Source organism: Topomyia yanbarensis, chromosome 2, assembly GCF_030247195.1.
Source record: "Topomyia yanbarensis strain Yona2022 chromosome 2, ASM3024719v1, whole genome shotgun sequence".
In the NCBI taxonomy this organism is placed as follows: Eukaryota; Metazoa; Arthropoda; class Insecta; order Diptera; family Culicidae; genus Topomyia; species Topomyia yanbarensis.
Genome location: NC_080671.1, coordinates 330,794,985 through 330,818,277, shown reverse-complemented (window position 1 = coordinate 330,818,277; position 23,293 = coordinate 330,794,985). Strand labels below are relative to the sequence as shown.

The 23,293-nt window shown below is 40.7% G+C and overlaps 1 protein-coding gene across 5 annotated transcripts in view; it reads right to left on the bottom strand.

Annotated features, from left to right (window-relative positions):
* Window positions 1-2,190: 2,190 nt before the first annotated feature.
* LOC131683907 (ubiquitin-conjugating enzyme E2 Q2) overlaps window positions 2,191-23,293 on the bottom strand; it is a 63,023-nt gene continuing 41,920 nt past the window's right edge. For 4 of the 5 annotated variants that reach the window (XM_058966310.1, XM_058966308.1, XM_058966309.1 and 1 more), the window contains exons 4-8: window positions 13,577-13,858; window positions 12,429-12,503; window positions 12,053-12,344; window positions 11,848-11,996; window positions 2,191-3,004 (exon numbers count right to left, since the gene is read on the bottom strand). In XM_058966310.1, coding sequence (XP_058822293.1) covers window positions 2,894-3,004; window positions 11,848-11,996; window positions 12,053-12,344; window positions 12,429-12,503; window positions 13,577-13,858 — 909 coding nt within the window. In that variant the 3' untranslated portion in view covers window positions 2,191-2,893. The remainder of the gene's footprint in view (window positions 3,005-11,847; window positions 11,997-12,052; window positions 12,345-12,428; window positions 12,504-13,576; window positions 13,859-23,293) is intronic. The other variant, XM_058966313.1, reaches the window with a different exon arrangement.

Below are 23,293 nucleotides of genomic sequence, written 5' to 3'. Positions count from 1 at the left end.
TCGGTTTTCATTTACGCGGATTTTTAAATTTACGCGGTTTTCATTTACGCGGATTTTGAAATTTACGCGGTTTTCATTTACGCGGCTCGTATCCCCCGCGTAAAAAAAACCTAAGTGTACACTCAAGTTTTTTTTTACGCGGTTTTTTTTTGCGCGGTATTTTTTTACGCGGTTTTTTTTTACGCGGATTTTGAAATTTACGCGGTTTTCATTTACGCGGATTTTGAAATTTACGCGGTTTTCATTTACGCGGATTTTGAAATTTACGCGGTTTTCATTTACGCGGTTTTTGAAATTTACGCGGTTTTCATTTACGCGGATTTTGGAATTTACGCGGTATCCATCAATGAGGTTCCCTTTATCGCGGATTCTTAAATTTAAGTGGTCTTCATTTACGCGGATTTTGAAATTTACGCGGTTTTCATTTACGCGGATTTTGAAATTTACGCGGTTTTCATTTACGCGGATTTTGAAATTTACGCGGTTTTCATTTACGCGGATTTTGAAATTTACGCGGTTTTCATTTACGCGGATTTTGAAATTTACGCGGTTTTCATTTACGCGGTTTTCATTTACGCGGCTCGTATCCCCCGCGTAAAAAAAAACCTGAGTGTACTGTGTATGGACAAAATATAGAACGTGTAAGGGCCGCTTTTGGCGAGACTGAATAAGCTCGCTAAAGCGGTCCATGTTTCCAGGGCGTGGGTAAAACGAACGGACGAAAGAAAAAAGATCTGCAAGAAAATAAAAACACTTCTGAACTGCGCGAACTAAAGACGATGACTGATGATGAAGACTAAAATGTTTCTACTGCTGACATTTTATTTGCTGTACTGGTTAAAGGTTGAACTTGAAAATAGACTGAAATTGAGCTTGCTACTAAGGGTGCTCTTTTCATATTGTTGGTAGTGGTAGTTAGTACCAGTTTAATCATAGGTGGGATTACCTTTCGGTGATACCGAACAACGGTTATTTGGAATAACAGCAGGTGACATATTTTCTTTTGACAAACAATAAATGTATTTGAAACGGAACAAAAGATTTCAAGAACAGTCCCTAAAGGATAATTCCAACGCGATTCGACGACCTACTAACGGCCCATAATCGCAAGTCAATCCGATGCTTCTATATTTTTTTGTGTTTGTTTTTGAGTAATATGAGGGAGATATATAAAACCCAATTTATTTTCAAAATCTCAAAGAAAGAAAATATGTTCTTTGAAAATGCATCATTACTAAATTACTATGCAAACTTTCTGTTCCAGTTGATGTAATTATATGAGCACAGAGCAGACCAGACAGGGAATAAAGCCACAGTGTAGTGTTGAAACGGAAACAAAAGAATTTGAAGGAATTCGAAAGAATCAAGAGTCTCAGAAAAAATAGCATTTTTGTAGCATTTTATTTTTCTTTCCTGAAATTCAGAATTTAGTTATTACTTGTATTAATATAAACTATTCTTATATTTTATTTTTCATGTTTTTTTTTTATTTTTTTGCTTCTCTATATTTTACATATGTCACAGTCTGATGAAAAAAGATTTTCTTGATTATTTTCACTTTACTTCCGCAGTCATGAGCCGACACCGGCTTATGTATATAGTTTTTGCCTTCCGACGTCTGCATAGGTTTTGTTTTAAAATAAATTCAGAATCCTTTAGTTCTGAATCGGAACAGTTTTCATCCGGTATTTTGCCTCGTTTTCGTTAGAGCATTTGTTTCCTGACAGTCGTCGTTTGGATAAGAACAGACAAATCAAATTATACAGAAGAATGAGAGTAAGACCTTAAACCGTAGCACCTACCGTAGAGCAAGCTGCTCAAAATTTTAGCCACGGTTCAATTAACTGTTATGTTATACACACTGATTTAATAGTGTAACTTCCTTTTCGCTGTCTCCGGATTCTATTGCATTGCTGTTATGAAGTTCATGTTTCTCAAACACACAGACAACGTCAATACCAGCAATCTCATAATAGAGTTTTGATCCGTAACAACCGCTGCTAATCGTTTTGAATCATATTTTTCCTAATATATGTAAATTACACATCATTGGCATGCATTTACTGTCTCTGTTGCTATAGTATTGAAGAAAAGGAGAACACAAAAATTTAACTATCTTTTACGACCCTTTCAGAGCTTCCCTTTATCTTCAAGCTTCCCAAAAAAATGCTACGCGCAGATCTCGGTCTCGCTCGCTTCTGTAATACTTCCACAGAAGATTTAGATAAAAAATGTTTTCTATGTTACCTCTTTAAGAGGAATCCGCTGTTCACTATACAGTTGTAATCTAATGCTTCCCATTAATCGTTTTTTTTTGGTTGGCTCCTGATATTCAAAAATAGAAACAATTGCTGGTATAATTTTTCTTTTTGTCTGTTTAATATATCGTCATCGCACGAGAACTTCTGGAAAAGATTATATTCCTATTCCTAAAGAGTGTAAACATTCACATTATTTATCTTCATTCTATTTGTTTATTTTTAACGCACACACAATTTCCAATATATTCTACTACTTTCATTCAAATGTGCCACTCATTCTCATTTCGGCGCAAGCACTCGCATACATGTTTTGAAATTTATTCTCATATCATCACTCTTGAAAAACGCAAATAAAGCTACAATAAAGCCTTGCTGCTTGGACGTCCAGCCTATGCTGCATTCTTTTCCGTACTGTTGAACTGAATCTCTCTGTCTCTACTATACACTATGAACGAAAAGTTACTACTGCTGCTGCTGCTGGTGGTGGTTAGTTGTTGGTACTACAAAATGGAACGAAGTAATTCGTGCTATAGACCAACAACGGTGACGACGATGACGACGACGACGGCGGTGAACGTAGGTAAGTAATAAAAACGGAAGAATTGTTCATGGGTTGGCCAGCCCTCCCAGGCTTATCCGTCCTCCTTTGGCGGCGTGAACCAACCGTTTTTCTCGTGGATCTGTACCAACGATTTGAAGCTCTGCTGCGCCCGCGCTAAGCTGTACTGGCCCTGGGAAAGAGACTAAAATGTTTTTAGTATTTTTTTGTAATCTACCGTTTAGAGCTTATCGTACAAAAGTTTAAAGAACAGTGAAAGTTCATTACAAGCTCGTTTTCTTCGGTCAATTCAAGATATTTCATTTGTGACAAAATTTGTAGAAAATCTGAATAATTTTAAATTTTTACAATTTGTTTCCCTAATTCTACTGCTTGAATTAAAAATGGGCGAAATGAAACTGGAAATAAAGGTGTCAGGTTATTTGGTATAAGGTACAGTCGTTTGAAATGTCATTTTGCTTAAAGTAAATTGGAATAATGGACATTTCGCATAATAACGAGGAGAGCGGCGTAGCCACATTAAACGACGGCAATTATTTATTTGAGTTTATAGCATCAGACGCGGCGACACCTTCTGTCATCCATTTGTTTGTCCGAATTACTCAAACTTAGCGGCTATGGTTATTTTAAGTCGAACTGAGCGGTACCAAAGCCGGATAGCACGAGAAGGAAAGCGATGTAAGAGTAAATGGTGACAAATAATTTTCATTTCCGGCGTCGAAACTAAGGGACCATTGATAAATTACGTAACGCAAAAATTGCCCAAAAATTGACCCCCCCTCCCCCTATGTAACAAAGTGTCACAAATTTTTCCATCCCCCCCTCCCCTGGTACGTAACAACTTCCAAGAAAATTTTTTTTTTCTTCGATGAAAACATGTTACGTAACGATCTAGTTAACACCCCCTCCCCCCTATGTCACAACTTGTCGTACCCCCTCCCCCCCTAAAAGCGTTACGTAATTTATGAATGGTCCCTAACAGTACTTCGCAAGTAAACCTGTGATCTACTCGTTTGCACAGTTTACTCAAACTTGAGCATATGGCCAACTTATGCACGAATAGTACAGCAAGACTGCATATTTCTTTGAGCTAGTAGATTTAAATATTGTATGTTATGTGGTTATTGTTAAGTTAATGTATTTTTTATTCTAATTTATTTTATTTATGTTACACAAGAAAAAACATGCGTACTTTATTTTGCCGCGCACTGTATAGTGACGGTGACGAGTGGATCACCAGTATATTTGCAAAGGCTATTTGGTATGCAAATTCAACGAACTGCTCTTGTTTGAAAGAAGGAATCAACCCTTATTTTTTAGTAAACCGGGCAATCTTGTGGATCACCAGTTTGGTTGTGAGTATATACACTGCTCATGTTTGAAAGAAGGAATCAACCCCTTATGTTTCTGGCGAACGGCTGTTGATGTCGATGCCGCAAATAAATTTTGATCCAAAGACGACGGAGTCGGTGGTGCGATCTTTTGCTCTGAGCCTACAACAAGCGGGAAATCACAGCAAGATGATGATGATGATGTGCCCAATATCGATATGTATCGATGATTATGTTTTTAAACAGGCTGATGAGAATGTATTGTTATTTATCAGTGTGCAATCAGGCTGTCTCAAGAACCTATTTCTGCAACCTTTGTGCATTAACTGAACACCTACCGTCTCACCGTTGCACTTGACAGTTTGTGCAGTGCTTTATGGTCACACCTACGACCGCGCACCTGGCTTCCCATGAACATTTTGGCGGCTCAGAGGCTGCCCTTCCATGTTGCTCAGGGATACATTGCTCCTATACACATTCATGCATGCAGGCATACATACGGGCTTACATTCATACATACTTTTTTACGTACATACAAACTATTTGGCACAAGTTTAGAGCGTGTAACGTCATGTCATCTAATCTGTGTCATCCTATGGAAAATCATCCTACCATCGCCTTGGGGTCAACGTCATATTGGCAAATTTCGCATTGAATCCGCTTCTGTCTCTTCCTAATCTCCATTTTATCTCCTAGGTCCGAAGCGGATCATTCGACTATTAATTGAAACGTTTAACATACTAGCAGTATTAGTCCTTACTCGCGAGTACTTTAAATGTAAGTCCCTAATCTTATAATCAACTAAGGCTGACTGTCTATTTTAGCCCAGAAACGCTAATGATGTGACCATCAATAATACGTCAGACAACATCAATTGACCTTCTTCGGCACCAGTTTGGCCTTACCAAGCCGTAACGCGGGTGGCGGAGTGAAAACTGCCGAGTAGGAGTTGAGAACAGCTTGAAGCAACATCTGATGCTGCTCCAAATGTATGTGATATCCAAGGCTGACATGGATAGTTCCATCCAGCCTAGTTTGCATACCTTGCATAACTAGACTCGCTGTTCTCCATTCACCCACGTAAACAGGTTGATCAGAATGTACTCAAAATATTAAATCTTCAAGACAACAGCACGATTTTTCGCAGAACTTCAAAGGTGAAACAGATGATGGAATATAAAAAACAGTATTCAAACAACTGTTATTCAAAAGAATATATCTTTTTAGTTAATAATCCGAAACCTATCCTAGTTTAATTTGAAAGGTTATTCGTTGCGCATATTTCTACCGTTCAATATACAAGCCTTTCTGCTTTTTTTTGAAACAGTTCGGAAAGATGGCTTCTACTGTATTATACTTGAAAATTAGTGTACTTTCAGAAAATGAATATCTTGTTTTATCCCTTTTTACCCGGAGATATTAAAAACCGTGATTTTTCATGATAAATCTGAAGGAGACGCATGATAGTGTTTGATTACCCAGAGTTCGTAAATTAATTTATGAATGTCTCTCAGAACTCTCAACAATTGAAAAAAAAAAAGCTGAAAGGACAAAATGTGAAGTTGAAAGAAAAGGAAAAAAATAAACATCAAATATTCAGCGTCAAAAAATTAGTCTAAGGCGAAGCTTTCATCTAATTCTAACAATTTTTGAGGTTTTGTCTGTTACTGTGCGACGGTCTTATGGAAATGTTATAATTACAATAACGTTCCTGAACTAATAATAATAATCAAAATTGTTCTTTTCTGAATTGTGAACAGTGATCGACATACTCAGTTCATTATTTCAAGGTCATTTGAGTATGCATTTGTTCTAATTGTTTACTCCTATCACCTTCTGAAGCTTGGAGCGAAGTGACCATAATTCAAAATAAACCAAATACTACCAATATAGATACCAAGTTACCTATTTTCATAAACCCGTATCAGTTGTAGCCATAAATAGCATCACTGGTCATATCAACCATTTCAATGTATAAATAGGTATAACTAAATATAAGAAAAATGGGAATGAAATTTCTTGATTTTACAGTTATACTTAATTAGTGATTAGGTGAAGTATCTTACTGTTATTACACTGTGAAAAATAATGATAATGCATTCTTATTATTATCACAGTTGTATATCAACGTATAATTGCCCAGGCCCCGTGATGGTGGAGGAACGCTATGTGGGAAGCTGAGCTGCAAGCAACCGGGCGGGTCATAGGTGGTAGATAATGCTTATGGGGTTTTCGATTGATTGACACCGCTGTAGTGGAGTGCACTGGTTTTGCACTTTCTATCAGAAGTGTCAATGGAACATACCCAGTTTTCTGCACTTCTGCTAGAAAGTGCAAAAACGGTGCAATTTCAGTGCACTACACTACACCGGTGTCAATCAATAGGAAAATCCTATTAGTAGTGATAGCAACTAGTTGTGATTCGCGACCCGAACTAGTACCGGGGACTGACTGTGAGTGTGGTAGGACAAGGTAGTGGGCCCTACACGTTCTAGGCCTAAATACCACTTGCTCTAAAGCAGCCCTGACAAGGCGAGCCAGCGCCGCCTTTAAATAAGCGCTTAGACCATATCTCTCTCCTCCCGTGATCTTTCAGCGTTACTGCAAGGTTGGCGCAGGCCTAGCTATAGCCGCCTTTAAAAATAGGATGCTCAGAAAGTTCAACAAGAAATTTCGGATGGACAAAATTGGCACAGGCGTACGCAACGGAAACGAACAAGAGACTGGAAACTTGGGACATGGAACTGCAGGTCGCTTAACTTTATCGGGAGCACTCGCATACTTGCCGATATAGTGAAAGACCGCAAGTTCGACATTGTGGCGCTGCAGAAGGTGTGTTGGAAGGGGTGCGGGTCTTTCGCGGGAACCACACCATCTACCAGAGCTGCGGCAATACACACGAGCTGGGAACAGCTTTTATGGTGGTGGGAGAGATGCAAAAGCGTGTGATCGGATGGTGGCCGGTCAGCGACAGAATGTGCAGGTTGAGGATCAAGCGCCGGCTCTTCAACATCAGCATAATTAACGTGCATAGTCCCCAGCTCGGAAGTAGCGATGACGACAAGGACGACTTCTACGCGCAGCTGGAGCGTGAATACGATCGCTGCCCAAGACATGATGTCAAGATCCTAATCGGCGACCTTAATGCTCAGGTTGGCTAGGAGGAGGAATACAGACCGGGTATTGGAAGGTTCAGCGCCCACCAGCAGACGAACGAGAACGGCCCAAGACTAATCGATTTCGCCACCTCCAAGAACATGGCCATAAGGAGCACCTTTTTCCAGCACCGCCTCCTGCACCGATACACCTGGAGATCACCGCAACAAACAGAGACGCAAATTGATCATGTTCTGATTGATGGACGGCACTTCTCGGACATTATCGACGTAAGGACCTATTGGGGCGCTAACAGTGACTCGGACCACTATCTGGTGATGGTTAAACGGCGTCCAAAACTATCCGTAGTGAACAGTGTAAGATACCGGTGCCCGACGTGATATAACCTGGACCGACTGAGGGAAACCAACGTCGCGACAACGTACGCGCAGCATCTTGAAGCAGCGCTTCCACCGGAGGAGGAGCTCATCGATGCTCCCCTTGAGGGCTGCTGGACCAGGACTAAAGCAGCCATAAGCAGCACTGCGGAGAGCATCTTGGGATACGTACAGAGGAGTCGACGGAGCGATTGGTGCGATGGCGAGTGCCAACAGATATTGGACGAGAAGAATGCAGCATGCGCAGCGATGTTGCTTCAAGCCACTCGTCAGAACGTGAAGTCATATCGACGGAAGCGAAAACAGTAGACTTGTCTTTTTCAGGACAAAAAGCGCCGCCTGGAAGAGTCTGAGAGAGAGAGAGAGAGAGAGAGAGAGAGAGAGAGAGAGAGAGAGAGAGAGAGAGAGAGAGAGAGAGGAGATGGAGCTGCTGTATCGCTCTCAAGAAACACGGGCGTTCTTCAAGAAGCTGAATGACTCTCGCAACGGTTTTGTGCCGCGGGCCGAAATGTGTAGAGACAATGAAGGTGACATCTTAACGGATGAACGTGAGGTGATCGAAAGGTGGAGGCAGTACTACAATGAACATCTGAATGGTGCGCAGGCGGACAATCGGGCGTTCGAGAAGGACGATTATGTCAGTGTCACAGCCGACGGGGATGTACCGGCGCCCACTATGAATGAGGTTAACAAGGCTATTCAACAGCTCAAGAACAACAAGGTAGCTGGTAAGGATGGTCTAGGAGCGGAACTCTTCAAGGTGGGTCCGGAGAAACTGACGGAAAGCATGCACCGAATAATCGAAAGAATCTGGGACAGAGAACAGCCACCGGAGGAGTGGAAGGAAGGGGTCATCACCCCGATATACAAGAAAGGCGACAAATTGGACTGTGAAAACTACAGAGCGATCACAGTGACAAATGCCGCTTACAAAGTGCTATCCCAGATTCTGTTCCGGCGCCTATCACCGCTGGTAAATGGATTTGTCGGGAGTTATCAGGCCGGTTTCATCAACGGCAGATCAACAAACGACCAAATCTTTACTATACGGCAAATCCTCCAGAAATACCAGGTCCCGACACATCACCTGTTCATCGACTTTAAAGCCGCATATGAAACGGTGGACCGTGTAGAGCTATGGAAAATGATGGACGAGAACGGCTTCCCTGGGAAGCTGACAAGACTGATTAAGGCTACGATGGATGGTGTAAGGTCAAAATTTCGGGCGGACTCTCGGGTTTCAAACGAAACACACAGGAGACTAAGGCAAGGCGATGGGTTGTCCTGCCTGCTGTTCAATATAGCGCTGAAAGGTGTAATGCGAAGAGCGGGGTTAAACATGCGGGCACGATTTTCACAAGGTCCGGACAGTTCGTGTGCTTCACTGACGATGTGGACATAATCGGTAGGAGACGGTAGCAGATCTGTATACCCGACTGAAGCGCGAAGCAGCACGAGTAGGACTGAAGATAAATTTGTCTAAGACGAAGTACATGCTGGCTGGCGGAACCGATCGCGATAAGGAACGCTTGGGCAGTAGTATTACGATCGACGGCATCGAGTTCTTGGTGGTTGAGTTCATCTATCTAGGCTCATTGGTGACTGCGGACAATAACACCAGCCGGGAGATAAGAAGGCATATTATCTCTGGAAGTCGTGCTTACTATGGGCTCCACAAAAATTTTAAGATCCAAAAAGCTTCACAACCGTACGAAATGCGCCATGTACAACACATTGATTAGACCGGGGGTTCTCTACGGGCACGAAACGTGGCCAATGCTCGAGGAGGATCTGCAAGCACTCGAAGTCTTCGAAAGAAGGGTGCTGAGAACGATCATCGGTGGTGTGCAGGAGGATGGCGTGTGGAGGAGAAGGATGAACCACGAACTTGCGCGACTCTATGGTGAGCTAAGTATCCGGAAAGTAGCTCAAGCTGGAAGGATACGGTGGCCGGGGCATGTTTTGAAGATGCCGGATAACAACCCCACCAAGTTGGTTTTCACCTCCAACCCGGCAGGTACAAGACGGAGAGGAGCGCAGCGTTCCCGGTGGCTGGACCAAGTGGAGCAGAACCTGATGAGTATCGGGCACCTGAGAGGTTGGAGACAAGCAGCAACTGACCGAGTGACGCGGCGGAATATTGTGGAACAGATTAAATCATGTTAATATGACGTATAATCAGGAAATATATCTACGTATAAACTGACAAATTGTTTTGTCCTTTTAGGGGATAATCTTAATTTAAGGATTTGTGCCCTACTGTACAAAGACTGGTTTTTACCAACAAATTTTCACCCTAGCGAGAAATTTTGGTTTTTACCAAATTTTCCTCCTTAGGGTGAAATATAGCATAGTGCTTTCGCATAGGCCTGCTAAGCCAAGACAAGTTTCGGCTTCACTTGTGTCTCATCGGCATAAACAGAACTTCTGCTCGAACGGGACATCACGTTTGATCAGTCGTTTGATTGAAACACATAGTGTGTTTTAGTTTTAAGGGATTTGCGTCAAGCCGGCGCTAATCTATTCCGACAATACGTTAGTGTCGGTTTCTGATGAGGCGAAGCCGAAACGCAACATAGTATGAAATAAGGATTTGTGCCCTCCTGTACAAAGACTGGTTTTTACCAACAAATTTTCACCCTAGTGAGAAATTTTGGTTTTTACCAAATTTTCCTCCTTAGGGTGAAATATAGCATAGTGCTTTCGCATAGGCCTGCTAAGCCAAGACAAGTTTCGGCTTCACTTGTGTCTCATCGGCATAAACAGAACTTCTGCTCGAACGGGACATCACGTTTGATCAGTCGTTTGATTGAAACACATAGTGTGTTTTAGTTTTAAGGGATTTGCGTCAAGCCGGCGCTAATCTATTCCGACAATACGTTAGTGTCGGTTTCTGATGAGGCGAAGCCGAAACGCAACATAGTATGAAATAAGGATTTGTGCCCTCCTGTACAAAGACTGGTTTTTACCAACAAATTTTCACCCTAGTGAGAAATTTTGGTTTTTACCAAATTTTCCTCCTTAGGGTGAAATATAGCATAGTGCTTTCGCATAGGCCTGCTAAGCCAAGACAAGTTTCGGCTTCACTTGTGTCTCATCGGCATAAACAGAACTTCTGCTCGAACGGGACATCACGTTTGATCAGTCGTTTGATTGAAACACATAGTGTGTTTTAGTTTTAAGGGATTTGCGTCAAGCCGGCGCTAATCTATTCCGACAATACGTTAGTGTCGGTTTCTGATGAGGCGAAGCCGAAACGCAACATAGTATGAAATAAGGATTTGTGCCCTCCTGTACAAAGACTGGTTTTTACCAACAAATTTTCACCCTAGTGAGAAATTTTGGTTTTTACCAAATTTTCCTCCTTAGGGTGAAATATAGCATAGTGCTTTCGCATAGGCCTGCTAAGCCAAGACAAGTTTCGGCTTCACTTGTGTCTCATCGGCATAAACAGAACTTCTGCTCGAACGGGACATCACGTTTGATCAGTCGTTTGATTGAAACACATAGTGTGTTTTAGTTTTAAGGGATTTGCGTCAAGCCGGCGCTAATCTATTCCGACAATACGTTAGTGTCGGTTTCTGATGAGGCGAAGCCGAAACGCAACTTAGTATGAGAAATTTTGGTTTTTACCAAATTTTCCTCCTTAGGGTGAAATATAGCATAGTGCTTTCGCATAGGCCTGCTAAGCCAAGACAAGTTTCGGTTTCACTGTGTCTCATCGGCATAAACAGAACTTCTGCTCGAACAGGACATCACGTTTGATCAGCCGTTCGATTGAAACACAAAGTGTGTTTTAGTTTCAACTTACCACGGTAGGAGGAAAGTTTAACCAAAGAGAACACTTACAAAAATCAATATATTGATGATTGTTATTGATTTGTAACAGTTTTTCTGATGTAATTTGATAAAGCATGAACAGAAGTGAGAAATTTAAATGAGCAATCATCAGATGACAGTGTCGATTTATCTAATAAAACAAAAAATTGTTTCAACCCTCCTCGGTCTCCCCTACATGGTTAAAATAATAATGTTTGAAATCAACTACTGTGTAATACATGTTTAATAAAGATGTCCAATTGTTCAAAGAGGGTCAAAGTCGTGTACAGTTTATTCTATGAGTACATAAAGTTTCTATTCCTACGCTCATTCCAGTGGAGTGTCATGTACCTTAAAAATCTTGGTCTAGAGTATCTTCTTACCTTTGTTGCACCAAATTGTATTCTCGCCTTGCCCTTGACTAGCGTGGCTGCAATCTGCATGATAACAGCTTCCACGGTGTACGCAGAGCTCCAGCCTTGTTTTGTGAGCAATTCCATACAGATTGCACCTCCCACTAAAACATAACCGCCTAAAATTGGAATAAAAATCAGTCATACTGCACATTGAGAAGCCATTCGAGAATACCGGAAATTATTGGATGCACAACGCGCACGAACGGAGGCTCGAACGGATACGTCTCCTTGAACATTATATTGAGCAGGATGCTGTCTTTGCCTTCCTTCTCCTTCAACAACACGAGATCGTTGTGCAGCGGACTGTCCGGATCGACGGACATCAGTCGAATGTTCCACTCGTAGATCGAATCGTTGACCAGTTCTATCGAGTACATGTTGCTCTTGAACGAATCGGAACGGTAGATGTCCCGCAGTTCTTTCATCAGCCGATCGGTGGCCTGAACTGATCCGGATACTGAACCCTGTTTTAATCGTCGGTGCGATAGGGAAGGAATTGTGTCGTTAGTGAGGGATTAGAACAAATCAGAGAGTTTAGTGCTTCTAACCTTCAAATAATCCTGCCGCTGAGTTTGTCGTAGTCTCTCGAGTGTCGCTAAGTGTTCCACTTCCATCTCATCTTTCTGTAAATGGGTAACAAACATGAAATGAACAAGCGTCTTATAAAGGATTGCCTCAATCTCATTGGAAGTATATAGTAAAGTCGAAATTTAATGAAATATGTAAGTAATCAGCAGACAGGCAATATACAATTCGCTAATCATCCCATGCAAACACCTTTTTATTCACTTCATTTTCAGGTTAGAAGCCATTTTCGCCCCCATGTAAACAACTTTGGTTCGGGATGCAGAAGAGTGATAATTCTACTGATTTTCACAATGACCCATATCAGACTGATAGAGAGTGCGGTATAATCTAGTGTAAATTCTCGCGGACAAAACAAGCTCAATAATCATGCGAGCATCATAAGGATACCAAGACCGATGCCCTACTGACACGGAAAGGAAAGTAACGGGAATGAAATACAGCACTTGAAAGTACAATGAAACGTCGAAATCTAGAATAAAAAGTTGACTTGCTGTATGGCTGTTGAATGAACGAACTATATACTAAAAGCGATTAATCATAAATTAAGTCACGGAAAATTTGCAAAAGATTTAGTGCCGCCAACTCTATACTCTCGCCTTTCAATACCTTCTATAGATAACACCTCTTTCCTGTCACGTTTTTTTCAAACACCCTGTCCCCCTTACTTCAAACGTATCGACCGATTGCCATTTTTCAACATACTTTCATTGATGTACGTACACATTGCACCAGTATTAAGTGAACCATACCGGCAAAAATAAAACAAAGAAATGCTTCTATTATGATACTTCATACAAAAGTTGCAAAATTAAACTATTCTGCACAGCTACCCTTCACTGATTACCGAGAAGAAATGCCACACCACAAGTCTATGATAATTGCTGGTGACTATTGTTTTATTTATGAGCTGGTCGGGTTTCAGTTATGAGCTTTTGTCGACTGCCGGTATATGGCCTTCAGCAACCAGACGAACGAACCAACGACGGAACAGGTGATGATGATACCATCAACGAATATATGCAACTTTGAAACAGGTCACGTGATAAGGCAGAAAATGTGTCAACAGTGTAAAGCGAACCTTGCTTCGCCCATACCGCCCATGCCTCACCTTGGAAGGATTTCGACCGTCGTCCATTTCCAGCGGAAGGTCCTCTTCCCCTTCGCTTTCCTGATCACTTTCGCCCACCACATCCTCGATGTCATCACAGTCCGAATCGATCTCGTCGATCTGTTGTTGCTGCTGGTGCAATTGGCGGGCCCCCTGCAGAGCCGCCTGATGGGGTGAGGGTGTACCGGGTGCGTGAGGTTGGAACGGTATCCTTAGGTTGTCCAAATCGGGAGGTAGCGGAACTGTGTGTAACCGGCAGAGTTCACGTAATAGTATGTCGACCTGAAAAGATTTTAGGGGGGAAATTGAGGATTAGATTGGATTGCTGTCAGAATGTGTCCAATTGCGTGTTGGCAGTTTCGATGTTTGATGCTGTGTGAGATAATTATAACGAAGGATACTATTTGGAAATTCATATATGTATGTTTGTAGGTTGGTAAGGTATGCACATATAGTTAAAGCTTTTGTCTGTTCCATTACAAGTTTATGCATAATTCATAAGATAAGTCTGCAAAAACGATAAAATCAGATTCAATCACAATTGCACATTATTAAGATCCCTTAAGGGGTTATATACAAAGTTGTGGCGAACAAGTGAGCTAAGTTCATGATTTTTTTTTAAGTTTTTTATGCAAAACTGAAAGTCAGTATTATTGAAGAAAGAAAAAACAAGTTGATTTAACAAAAATATTGAATGTTGTCGGGGTTAATGCCCATCCCCCGAAGCATGTTTTTGGCAGAGGCTTGCGGTAAACCCTCTCCAAGCCGAACCGCTCAACTGAAATGTATTGTGGTGTATTTGAACGGATCGGTTTCTAAAGAAAAATTACTAGAGGAAAAACATGTTGATCAAAAAGTTGAGTTTTGTAGTGTTCAAAATTTTAAACAAAAATTAATTGCAAAGAATCGAAAATGTTTGGATGAAAAAGGAATCATTTAAGTACGCGATAATGCAAATGCAAACAATTAAAAAAATGAAAATCGGACGAATAGTTTTTGAGAAAGCACGTTGCGTTTAAAGTTTTGTGTTAACTTCATGTGTGGAAAAACCAGCCCGCTGCAAACGTCTGTAGTTTAAATTCTGGACTGGATGATTTTTTTTGAGCGAGCTGATGGAACTGCAGCTTAGAGCTTAGGGGATCTCGATCCGTCCCGCGAGACACAATTTGCAAAATTGGACGAATTAGCAACTGCCCTCCAAGGAAACACCGGTCCTCGGGGGGAGGACTAAATTTTGCGCCTGTTTGTCTCGAAGTGTGTAACGTCAAGTCCACTATTTTATCTAGTCCAATGTATCAAGCTCCTAACAATGTGTGTTAAATCGTCAGTGATGCAATTAAAACTTCGCATTGATTTCGCTTCTGTCTTGTTCCTGATCTCCTCTTGGGTCCCCTAGGTCTGAAGCGGATCAATCGACTATTAACTAATTTAGAGAGCGCTGAAAATCGTAATGTCCACGAATACTAATTTCCCTGTAACTATGAATTCTGCCATTTATTATGCCTGTTCTAGTGTGTATTAATGATTGTTTTGTGTGATAATCAAAAATAATTTAAAGTTTTAATTCTTACAACTAAGTTACAGAGAACAGACATCCAGTTTCGAACAAACAAGCTTAAAATACTTGTTTTGTCTTTTGAACAAATATTTGCCATACCATTACGACCACCATATATCCAATAATTATGACGATCACTTGAATATCAATTCAGTAACACTCACGCACTAAACGGAATGACGACAGAACCACCTTTGGTGGTAACCTCTCAATTACCTTTAGATGTGCCTTTTACTCCACATTTACGCTTGAGCTGGAAGTCTGTTCCCTGTGCCGAAAATGAGGTTGCTTCTCAGATTTGCACGACCCAGGGGAACTTGGACTTGATCCCAGTGCTCTGCCGATGATGATTACGTGACATTCGTTATGGTATATTGTTTGTTTGGGTTCCATTCATAAACAATGTCTCGCCGAAAAAAAATCTAGGAATTGCTGATGGTTTTATTACCCCGTTCCATTAGTATGTCTCAAATTTTTGGTTTTTCTCGATAATTCATGGCTTTTCCCCAACTGTCAATACGCGACATCATTTATGATCGGCCCTTGGTAATATCTTTAGAGCAGACAATCCAATGAAAAATAGGATTGACAGGTTTTTTGTGCGGTTTTAGCACCTTGTGTCACATCTTTATGTTTGTTATACATACTAAGAATACCAAATCAAGTGATGTGATGGCCGGAAGATTAGAGAAGCAACCCTTCCCCCCTCGTACCTTAACGATTTCTTTATGATGCATACATTTTTGTTTTGTAGATGAGAATTTTTAGAGATTAAAGCAACGATTTTTTTAGGAAAAACGTTCCCGAATGTAGAAAAAAATATTATTTATTCAACTAATCGTTAAGGTAAGAGGAATACTCATATATAGGGGAACCCGGGGCTATTAAGACAGTGGGGGTAATTCGACCCTCTCGATTTCTCAGAAAATGCCATTTTCAAAACAAAAATCATTATAATGGAAAAACTGTGATTAAAGCAACAAATAAAAGTGAAAAAATATAAGGCAAGTGTTTTGGAAAGCTTGAGGCTCCTATTTTATGGAATGATTTTTGTTTGGGTGAAAACAAAAATATTTTCGAAACGCTCACCACATTTGTGCGAAATGAGCGAATGGGGCTATTCGGACCCCCTATTCCGTCAACCACCGTTCAGCGGCTTGCGGCTGCGCGCACCATTGCACACGTCACAACAAAGAAAATACATGAGTCGCCAATCGACAGCTGTGACACACCAGATTAAGTTTTTGTAAAGGATTTTTTTTTTTTTGGTTTTAAGGGGTCTCTCTTATAAATATTTTATAGGTAAACATAATTCCATTGCAAAAAATAAAGAAAAATTACGGTCTGAATTGCCCCGTAGGGAGGTCCGAATTACCCCTACATTGTAAAAGGATGGAAAAACGTAGAGGTTTGCAAATCCTCGCCTAGCGGCCATTGATTGATGCAAATGAACCTTTTATGGCATCAAAATGTAGCTGAGGTTTCAAACTAACAATTAGGATCTTTGACCGGTAAATTTTTCTCACATCTATTCACCTAAAAGGCAGGCTTGTTATTTGCTCACACAATGAGCCACAAAGAGTGAAATACACCGATTAAAAATAGAGCAGCACAAAAACACTGCGATGTGCAGAACGACCGCACAAAGAGAAACTTGAAAACGAAAAAGAGTAAGATCTGTGCACCAAGAGCTGCACAATTTCGTGCAAAGAGTCACCTTGAAGAGCCACTTTTTTGTGCCTCTCCTCACTGGGAAGCAGGTAAGAAGGCGAATCAAACTACAATTCAGATAAAGTTTGATCAGAAGAACGTTTTAAAAATGTTTTTTGGTTACCTTCTCTACTCACGTGCGCGTAGGACCAAGATACACACTAAAAAGCCTCTTTATTTCTACTCTTTGTGGCGTGCAGCCATGGAGTAGAATACACGTTTGGGGCAACACGCATCGGAGTGAAGAGGTTTATTGTGAAAGAGAAGAGCGGTGGTTCACATGAAAAGTGCAAAAAGCGTTTGTTATTCTTCTCTTTATTTGCTCTGAGGTGCATAACATCCCTGCTAAAAGGGCAATTTGCTTAAGTAGGTCCGAATAGGTTCCCCTACTAATGGAATTTTTTGGGTTTTGGGATTTTAATTGATATATTGGTTTTCAATCGTGATCATATATAAAAAAGGGTTTTGGGGAAAAGTTATAACTTTGCCAATTATCAAAATATTTTTATAAATTTATGCTTGTTTATTTCACTGAAAAGTGTACTACCAAAATACTACAAGTTTGATGCAATGAAATCATTACTTTATGCCTTTACGTAAATTCAAACTTTTTTGACATTTTTCGCACAAAAAGGTAAGTAACCCCTTTACGGGGGATTTTCACTCAAAAAATGGGCGGATTTTTCGTGAAAAATGTTTTTTTTTTTCAAATAAACCCTCAAACGAAAAATTATCTCGAAAACTCAACTAAGCGGTTAGGTATTTTTTACATGAATGTGCATGTGTTTGAAATAAATCGGTTAAGTAATTTTTGAATGGAAGTTAACACGGCAAATCGTGTTTTTTCTGGAAACGTTCTACAAAAAGCCTGGTCGCCGAGTAGCTTGTCGAAATTTTTTATTTTTTATTTTTTTTCGAGAGTTATCCTGGAGCTATAGAACTAGGTTCTCGGAAGGGCTCCCCGTCAGAATCACATATACAATTGCAGACAAGACAGGCAATGGCGCCCACTAAAACACTGCTTTAGGCCATCTGCGACGGGTCGTGATTCTGAATGTGATATTCATTGTACGGTTCAGGTATGTGGACGTAGGGACTTCGCGATTGCGTGTATCATCGCGGAGGGCTCGAGCATTTGTGCGTTAACGTGTTCGATCGCGTGTGCGTTTGTATGTCGCGTGTGCTAACGGGTATGTAACTTCGCGTATATAAATTCTATTTTATAACCGTGCGACTTTTGCATATTCGCATCTGTTCTAGAACGATCGCGCGCGGACCGTGAATCTAATACTTAATTTTTTGTGTGCGGCTCAGATTCTAGAAGAAAGTCGGTTCTTCCATATCGCTAGAGTTCCCAGTCATGTCACCATGGAGCTTTATTTCTTAATTGGTAGAACTGAATGTATATACCTTAGTTGCTAGAATAAACGGTAAAGATTTCCGGACGTGTCAGATGCATGATCGCGTGCGTTTACAGGGCTCGCGTTTGAGACCGCGTTTGTAACATTGTAAGTACTAAAACGTTCACATTATTACCGTGTGTGTTATAAAGTTTACGCGATTGCGGGCATAGGTGTGTGTATATGATCGCGAAGGGCTTCAGCCTTCGTATGTTGACGTGTTTGTTGCGTGTGCTCGCGTGTATGTTATTTTGCGTGAATAAATTCGATTCCGTTACCCTGTGGCCAATCACATATTTGCGTGTGCTCTTGGAAAGCCACGCGGACCATCGTTCTGATATTTACTTTTCGGTGAGTGAGTTACCCCATATCACTAGAGTTCCCGGTCACGTCGCCATGGAACGTGTTGCCCAGTGGATATGAGAGCTTTCTTTTTTTAATTGGTCCAGTTGAAGGCATGGGTCTAGACTGCTGGTACCGAGAATAGAGACTTCCGGAAGTGACCGATTCATGACCGCGCGAGCGCAGGAGTTTGGAGGTTCACGCTTGAGACCGCGTTTGAAAATATATAAGTGCTGAGACGTTCACCTTATCACCGGGGGTGTTATCATGTTAGCGAGATCACAGGTGTAGGTTGCGTGGATGATCGCGAACAGCTCAAGCATTTGTATGTTAACTTGTTTGTCGCGTGTACTGATACTTAATTTTCAGTGTACGGGTTCAGATGCAGAAGAGAGTGAGTGCTCCCATTTAACTAGAGTTCCCGGTCATGTCACCATGGAACGTGTAAAGATCGAGGGTAGAGATTTCCGGACGGGACTGATTCATGATGTGAGTTAATGCTTGAGACAACGTCTGAAAGACGCTAAAACATTCAATTGATTACCGGGGCAAGATCGCGGGAGCAAGGATATGTGGATGATGGCAATTGCATGATCGCCTTTGTGGCCAAGTTTGAGCTATCACGAAGGTCACGAGCGTTCGTACGTTTAGAAGGGTAGAGATTGTGAGTGTATATGAGAGAATGTGCAATTCATGATGTTACTGATTGTTAGTATGAAGCTGATTTAAGATATAGTAATAAAAGAAAAATAAGTCAAGAAAGATGAAGGTAGAAAACAAGTATAGATTATTTTTAGTTTTCACGAATAATGTTAGGGCAGAGTAAATCTGAAAAGTGGAAAGATAAAGAGATTTTCTACACGATTGAGTAAACGAAAATATATTAGCTACAGAAAAAATAGATATTTCATGCATCTAAACTACTTTTAGGTGTTTGGTGATGTGGTACGCGCGGATTGGATTTCTTAAAAAACTACGTGTTTCAGTTTATTATATTGGGCTAGTTTCATTTTCATTTTGCAGCGTTTGGTGGGGCAATGAGAGCGCAAGTCAGTCCAAGGCCGATGATAGGAGGGGTAATGGCAGAATAGTCTATGCGGACCACCAAAACGCCATGGGAGAGGAACAGGGTGTGGGTTGGGGTAGGGTTAATGGATTGATTTATACTTGACGAATAATTGCGCTGCAGAATGTGATGAAAAGGTGCATTGAACAGTACTACTGTTGGCTGTTCAGAAATAAATACAACATGTTTTTCCATAAGGTTTGATAGCTAATGTATATATTTTGTGATTATGTGATGCCAATTTATAAGTGTTAAAAAGTTCCCGTGGTTTTATCAAGTTTGTAAGACCACAACCGTAGATGTGCGTGGAAGATCGCGAAAAGCTCAAGCCCTTGCATGTTCACGTGTTTGTCGCGTATGCCAGAACGTATGTTATTTTGCGTGTTTAAATTCGTTTTTGTAACTGTGTGGCCATATGCATATTCGCGTGTGTTCGTGAATGATCGCGTGGCCCGTGAGTTTGTTGTTTAGTTTTAGTGTACGGTTCAGGTACAAGAAGATAATTCCCCCATAACACTAGAGTTCCCTGCCATGTTTCCATGGAATGTGTTGTCTAATGAATATGAGCCTCATTTTTATTGGTCCAACTGAAGACATGAATCTAGGTTGTTAAGAACGAGGGCAGGGATATCCTAACGTGACCGACTCGTGATCGCGCGAGCGGTGGGTTGCTGGCGAGATCGCGAGTATGTATGGATGATTACAATTGCATGTTCGCGTTTGTGACCTGGTTTGTGCTATCGCGAAGGCTAGCGGCGTTTGTACGTTTTGAATGAGATATTATGAGTGTATATGAGAGAATTCGGAATTGATTGTGTTAGTGAGTGTTATAATGAATCTAAATTAAGATATAGTGATAAAAGCAAAAAAGAACATGTCGAATTAAAAGAAAAAAAATGAAAACATTAAGTAGAAGCGTATAAATTGACTGACTTTTTTGGTTTACATGAGTAGTGGAAAAGTAAACTAATAGAAGAAAAACAAAAAACAGACAAATGAAGTAGAAGAAAAGAATGGGAGGGACATATTCCAAGTTGGTTATATTTGGGAACATAGCAACTTTATTTGACGGTTTGGTTCGCGTGGATGATGGTTCTTCAAAATTACTCGGCACATTTTGAACATTTGACTTGATATGATCCCAATACTTTGGATAGTTCACTTAAACTTTAAATTCAATGCATTGTGCAATTGAATGATGTTTACTTTAGATTTGGGTTTAAATTGGTATGATCCGAGTACTTTGGCTAATTGACTTAAGTTTTAATGCATTGTGCAAATTGAATGATATTTAATTTAGATTATATGTAATGGACCATCAACTATAGGATATTGCATCGGTCTGGATCTAGTTGAATAGATAGCAAAAAAATAATTCAATTTTCCAGTTGTCACGGTATCCCTTCACTTCTATCCACCAACTGAAGCACGCGCCGCTCTTAGATGCTAGGAACCAATAGAATCCAAGGTCTCCAAGCTACAAATCCCTAAGCATAAAAATGTGCAGTCTGGAGTCCACCGCCAAGCCCACGGAGAAGAGTTGGTATTATTATTGAGTATTAATTGAACAACACGCATGTAACATGCAATAAAACTACTTGGAATCATCTAAATGCCAGAAAATTAAATATATTTACCATTAACGACAATTGCATTCCGTTAGAATTTTTTCATGCTATGCTGACCGGGAATGGATGATTGACGTGCGTCGGTAATCGAATGCACGAATTGAACACCGGTAAAAAGTGATCCCAAGAAGGATTACCCACTATACTATCATATAAGCCAGTTCTGCATCCATTCCCTGACCCATATGTCACAAATACTCAGACGAACGCATACACAGATAGACATACGACTAGCACATAACAATTTTACACTAGTACTAAAAACTACAATTACTACAACACAACACAACTAATAGAGTTCAACTGCTATTTTTTTAATGCACCTGTGCACGTTGACGAGGTCGACACACAATGACTCCCACTGCGAGCCGTGCTCAAGAAGACAACCGTTAAGCTGTTGAACAATTTCTGCAAACACAGCCCACAGAAAAAGTCAATCCACCGCGACCCGCCAATCGGCCACGCCAGTGTGCACAGGCTCTTAGCTGACTGTTAGTTTGGGCTGGTGCAAAGTATGAAAGAACACAAAACATAAAAAGGCCCATAAGCCCTCTCGGTCCCCTCGATGCACCACTATCGAGGCGTAATGCAATAACCATCTAAAAGCAGTTGTCTGCTCAAATATGCTTGAAGATGTTTGCAATACCGCCAAACCCGTCAACCTAGGAGAGGGCAGTTTATTATATTGGGCTAGTTGAGCATTAACTAGTGGCTGAACAGTGCGTTTAAGGAAGAGGTTCCATCCGTAAGAGATTGTCGTCCCTGTTTCTAAAAACAGCGATTCCGATTCGTTATAGACGAGTGTTACACACTATCTTCACGCGCCAGAGCGACAGTTCGAGCGAGTTAAGAGATAAAAACACCCACCCTCAGTCCGATCATCTCTTCTAGATGACAGTCCATTCATCTCAATCGAATGAATCGATCACTATGCCCAAGATCAAAAGAATCTTCGACCAGCCTGAACCAATATGTCTCCCCATCGAAAGTAGAAACACCCTTACCAGCTGTCCGCCAAAACACTCGATCTAATGATTATGAGTCATGAGATTCATCAAAAAAACAACACTCGCTCGAATCTCCCACTCTTATCTACCACCGCCCTGAGGCTCATCACCGAAACCCAAAGTGTCCCAAAATCGCATACAGTGAAGACCCGTTTTCAACAGACCCTTGGTGAATTTTAGGCTGACAAAATGGGGACATTGATATTAAATCGGTACATATATTTTTCTTTCTAAGAAACTGAAGCTCTTAAAATATTCTTCTTTGGTCCCTAGATATAGCCTCATAACCTTTCCTTTTAGCTTGAACTTCGCTTAAGGGGGTCTGAAAGCGCAAAATTTAAAAAAAAAATTGTATTTTTTTGCATATCTCGGACCTCTAAGATAAGAAAAATATGATTAAGAAAGGATTTACTCGAATTCAACTTGGTTCGTCTGCTAGAGCCCATCAAACTACCAACTATCAATTTTCATATGAAGCTGATAAAATCGGGTCAAAAAGCCGATAAAATCGGGGGTAGATAAAATCAGGGTCTGATAAAATCGGGTGCTGATAAAATCGGGTCTTCACTGTAATACTTTTAATAAAAGTACATAACATAGCATAACGTTGGAAAGAAAATTTCTTCTTTCTAAAACACTCCAAACAAAATTTAAAATCTGTTGAAAAATTATCAAAAAAAAATTTTCGTGGTGAATATCCTGAAAAATTTAACAGACCACTTTAAAAGTTAATTCTTTTTTGCCTTTCTCAATAGAAAGGTATTGCAATTGCTCTGAAAACCGACTTTTTAACGAAAGCCCGGAGGGCCGAGTGACATATACCATTCGATTCAGTTCGTCGAGTTCGGCAAATGTCTGTGCGTGTGTATGTCTGTGCGTGTGTATGTATGTGTGTATGTATGTATGTTGTGTATGTGCGTCTGTGTGTGTATGTGACCAAAAATGTCACTCATTTTTCTCGGAGATAGCTGAACCGATTTTGACAAACTTAGTCTCAAATGAAAAG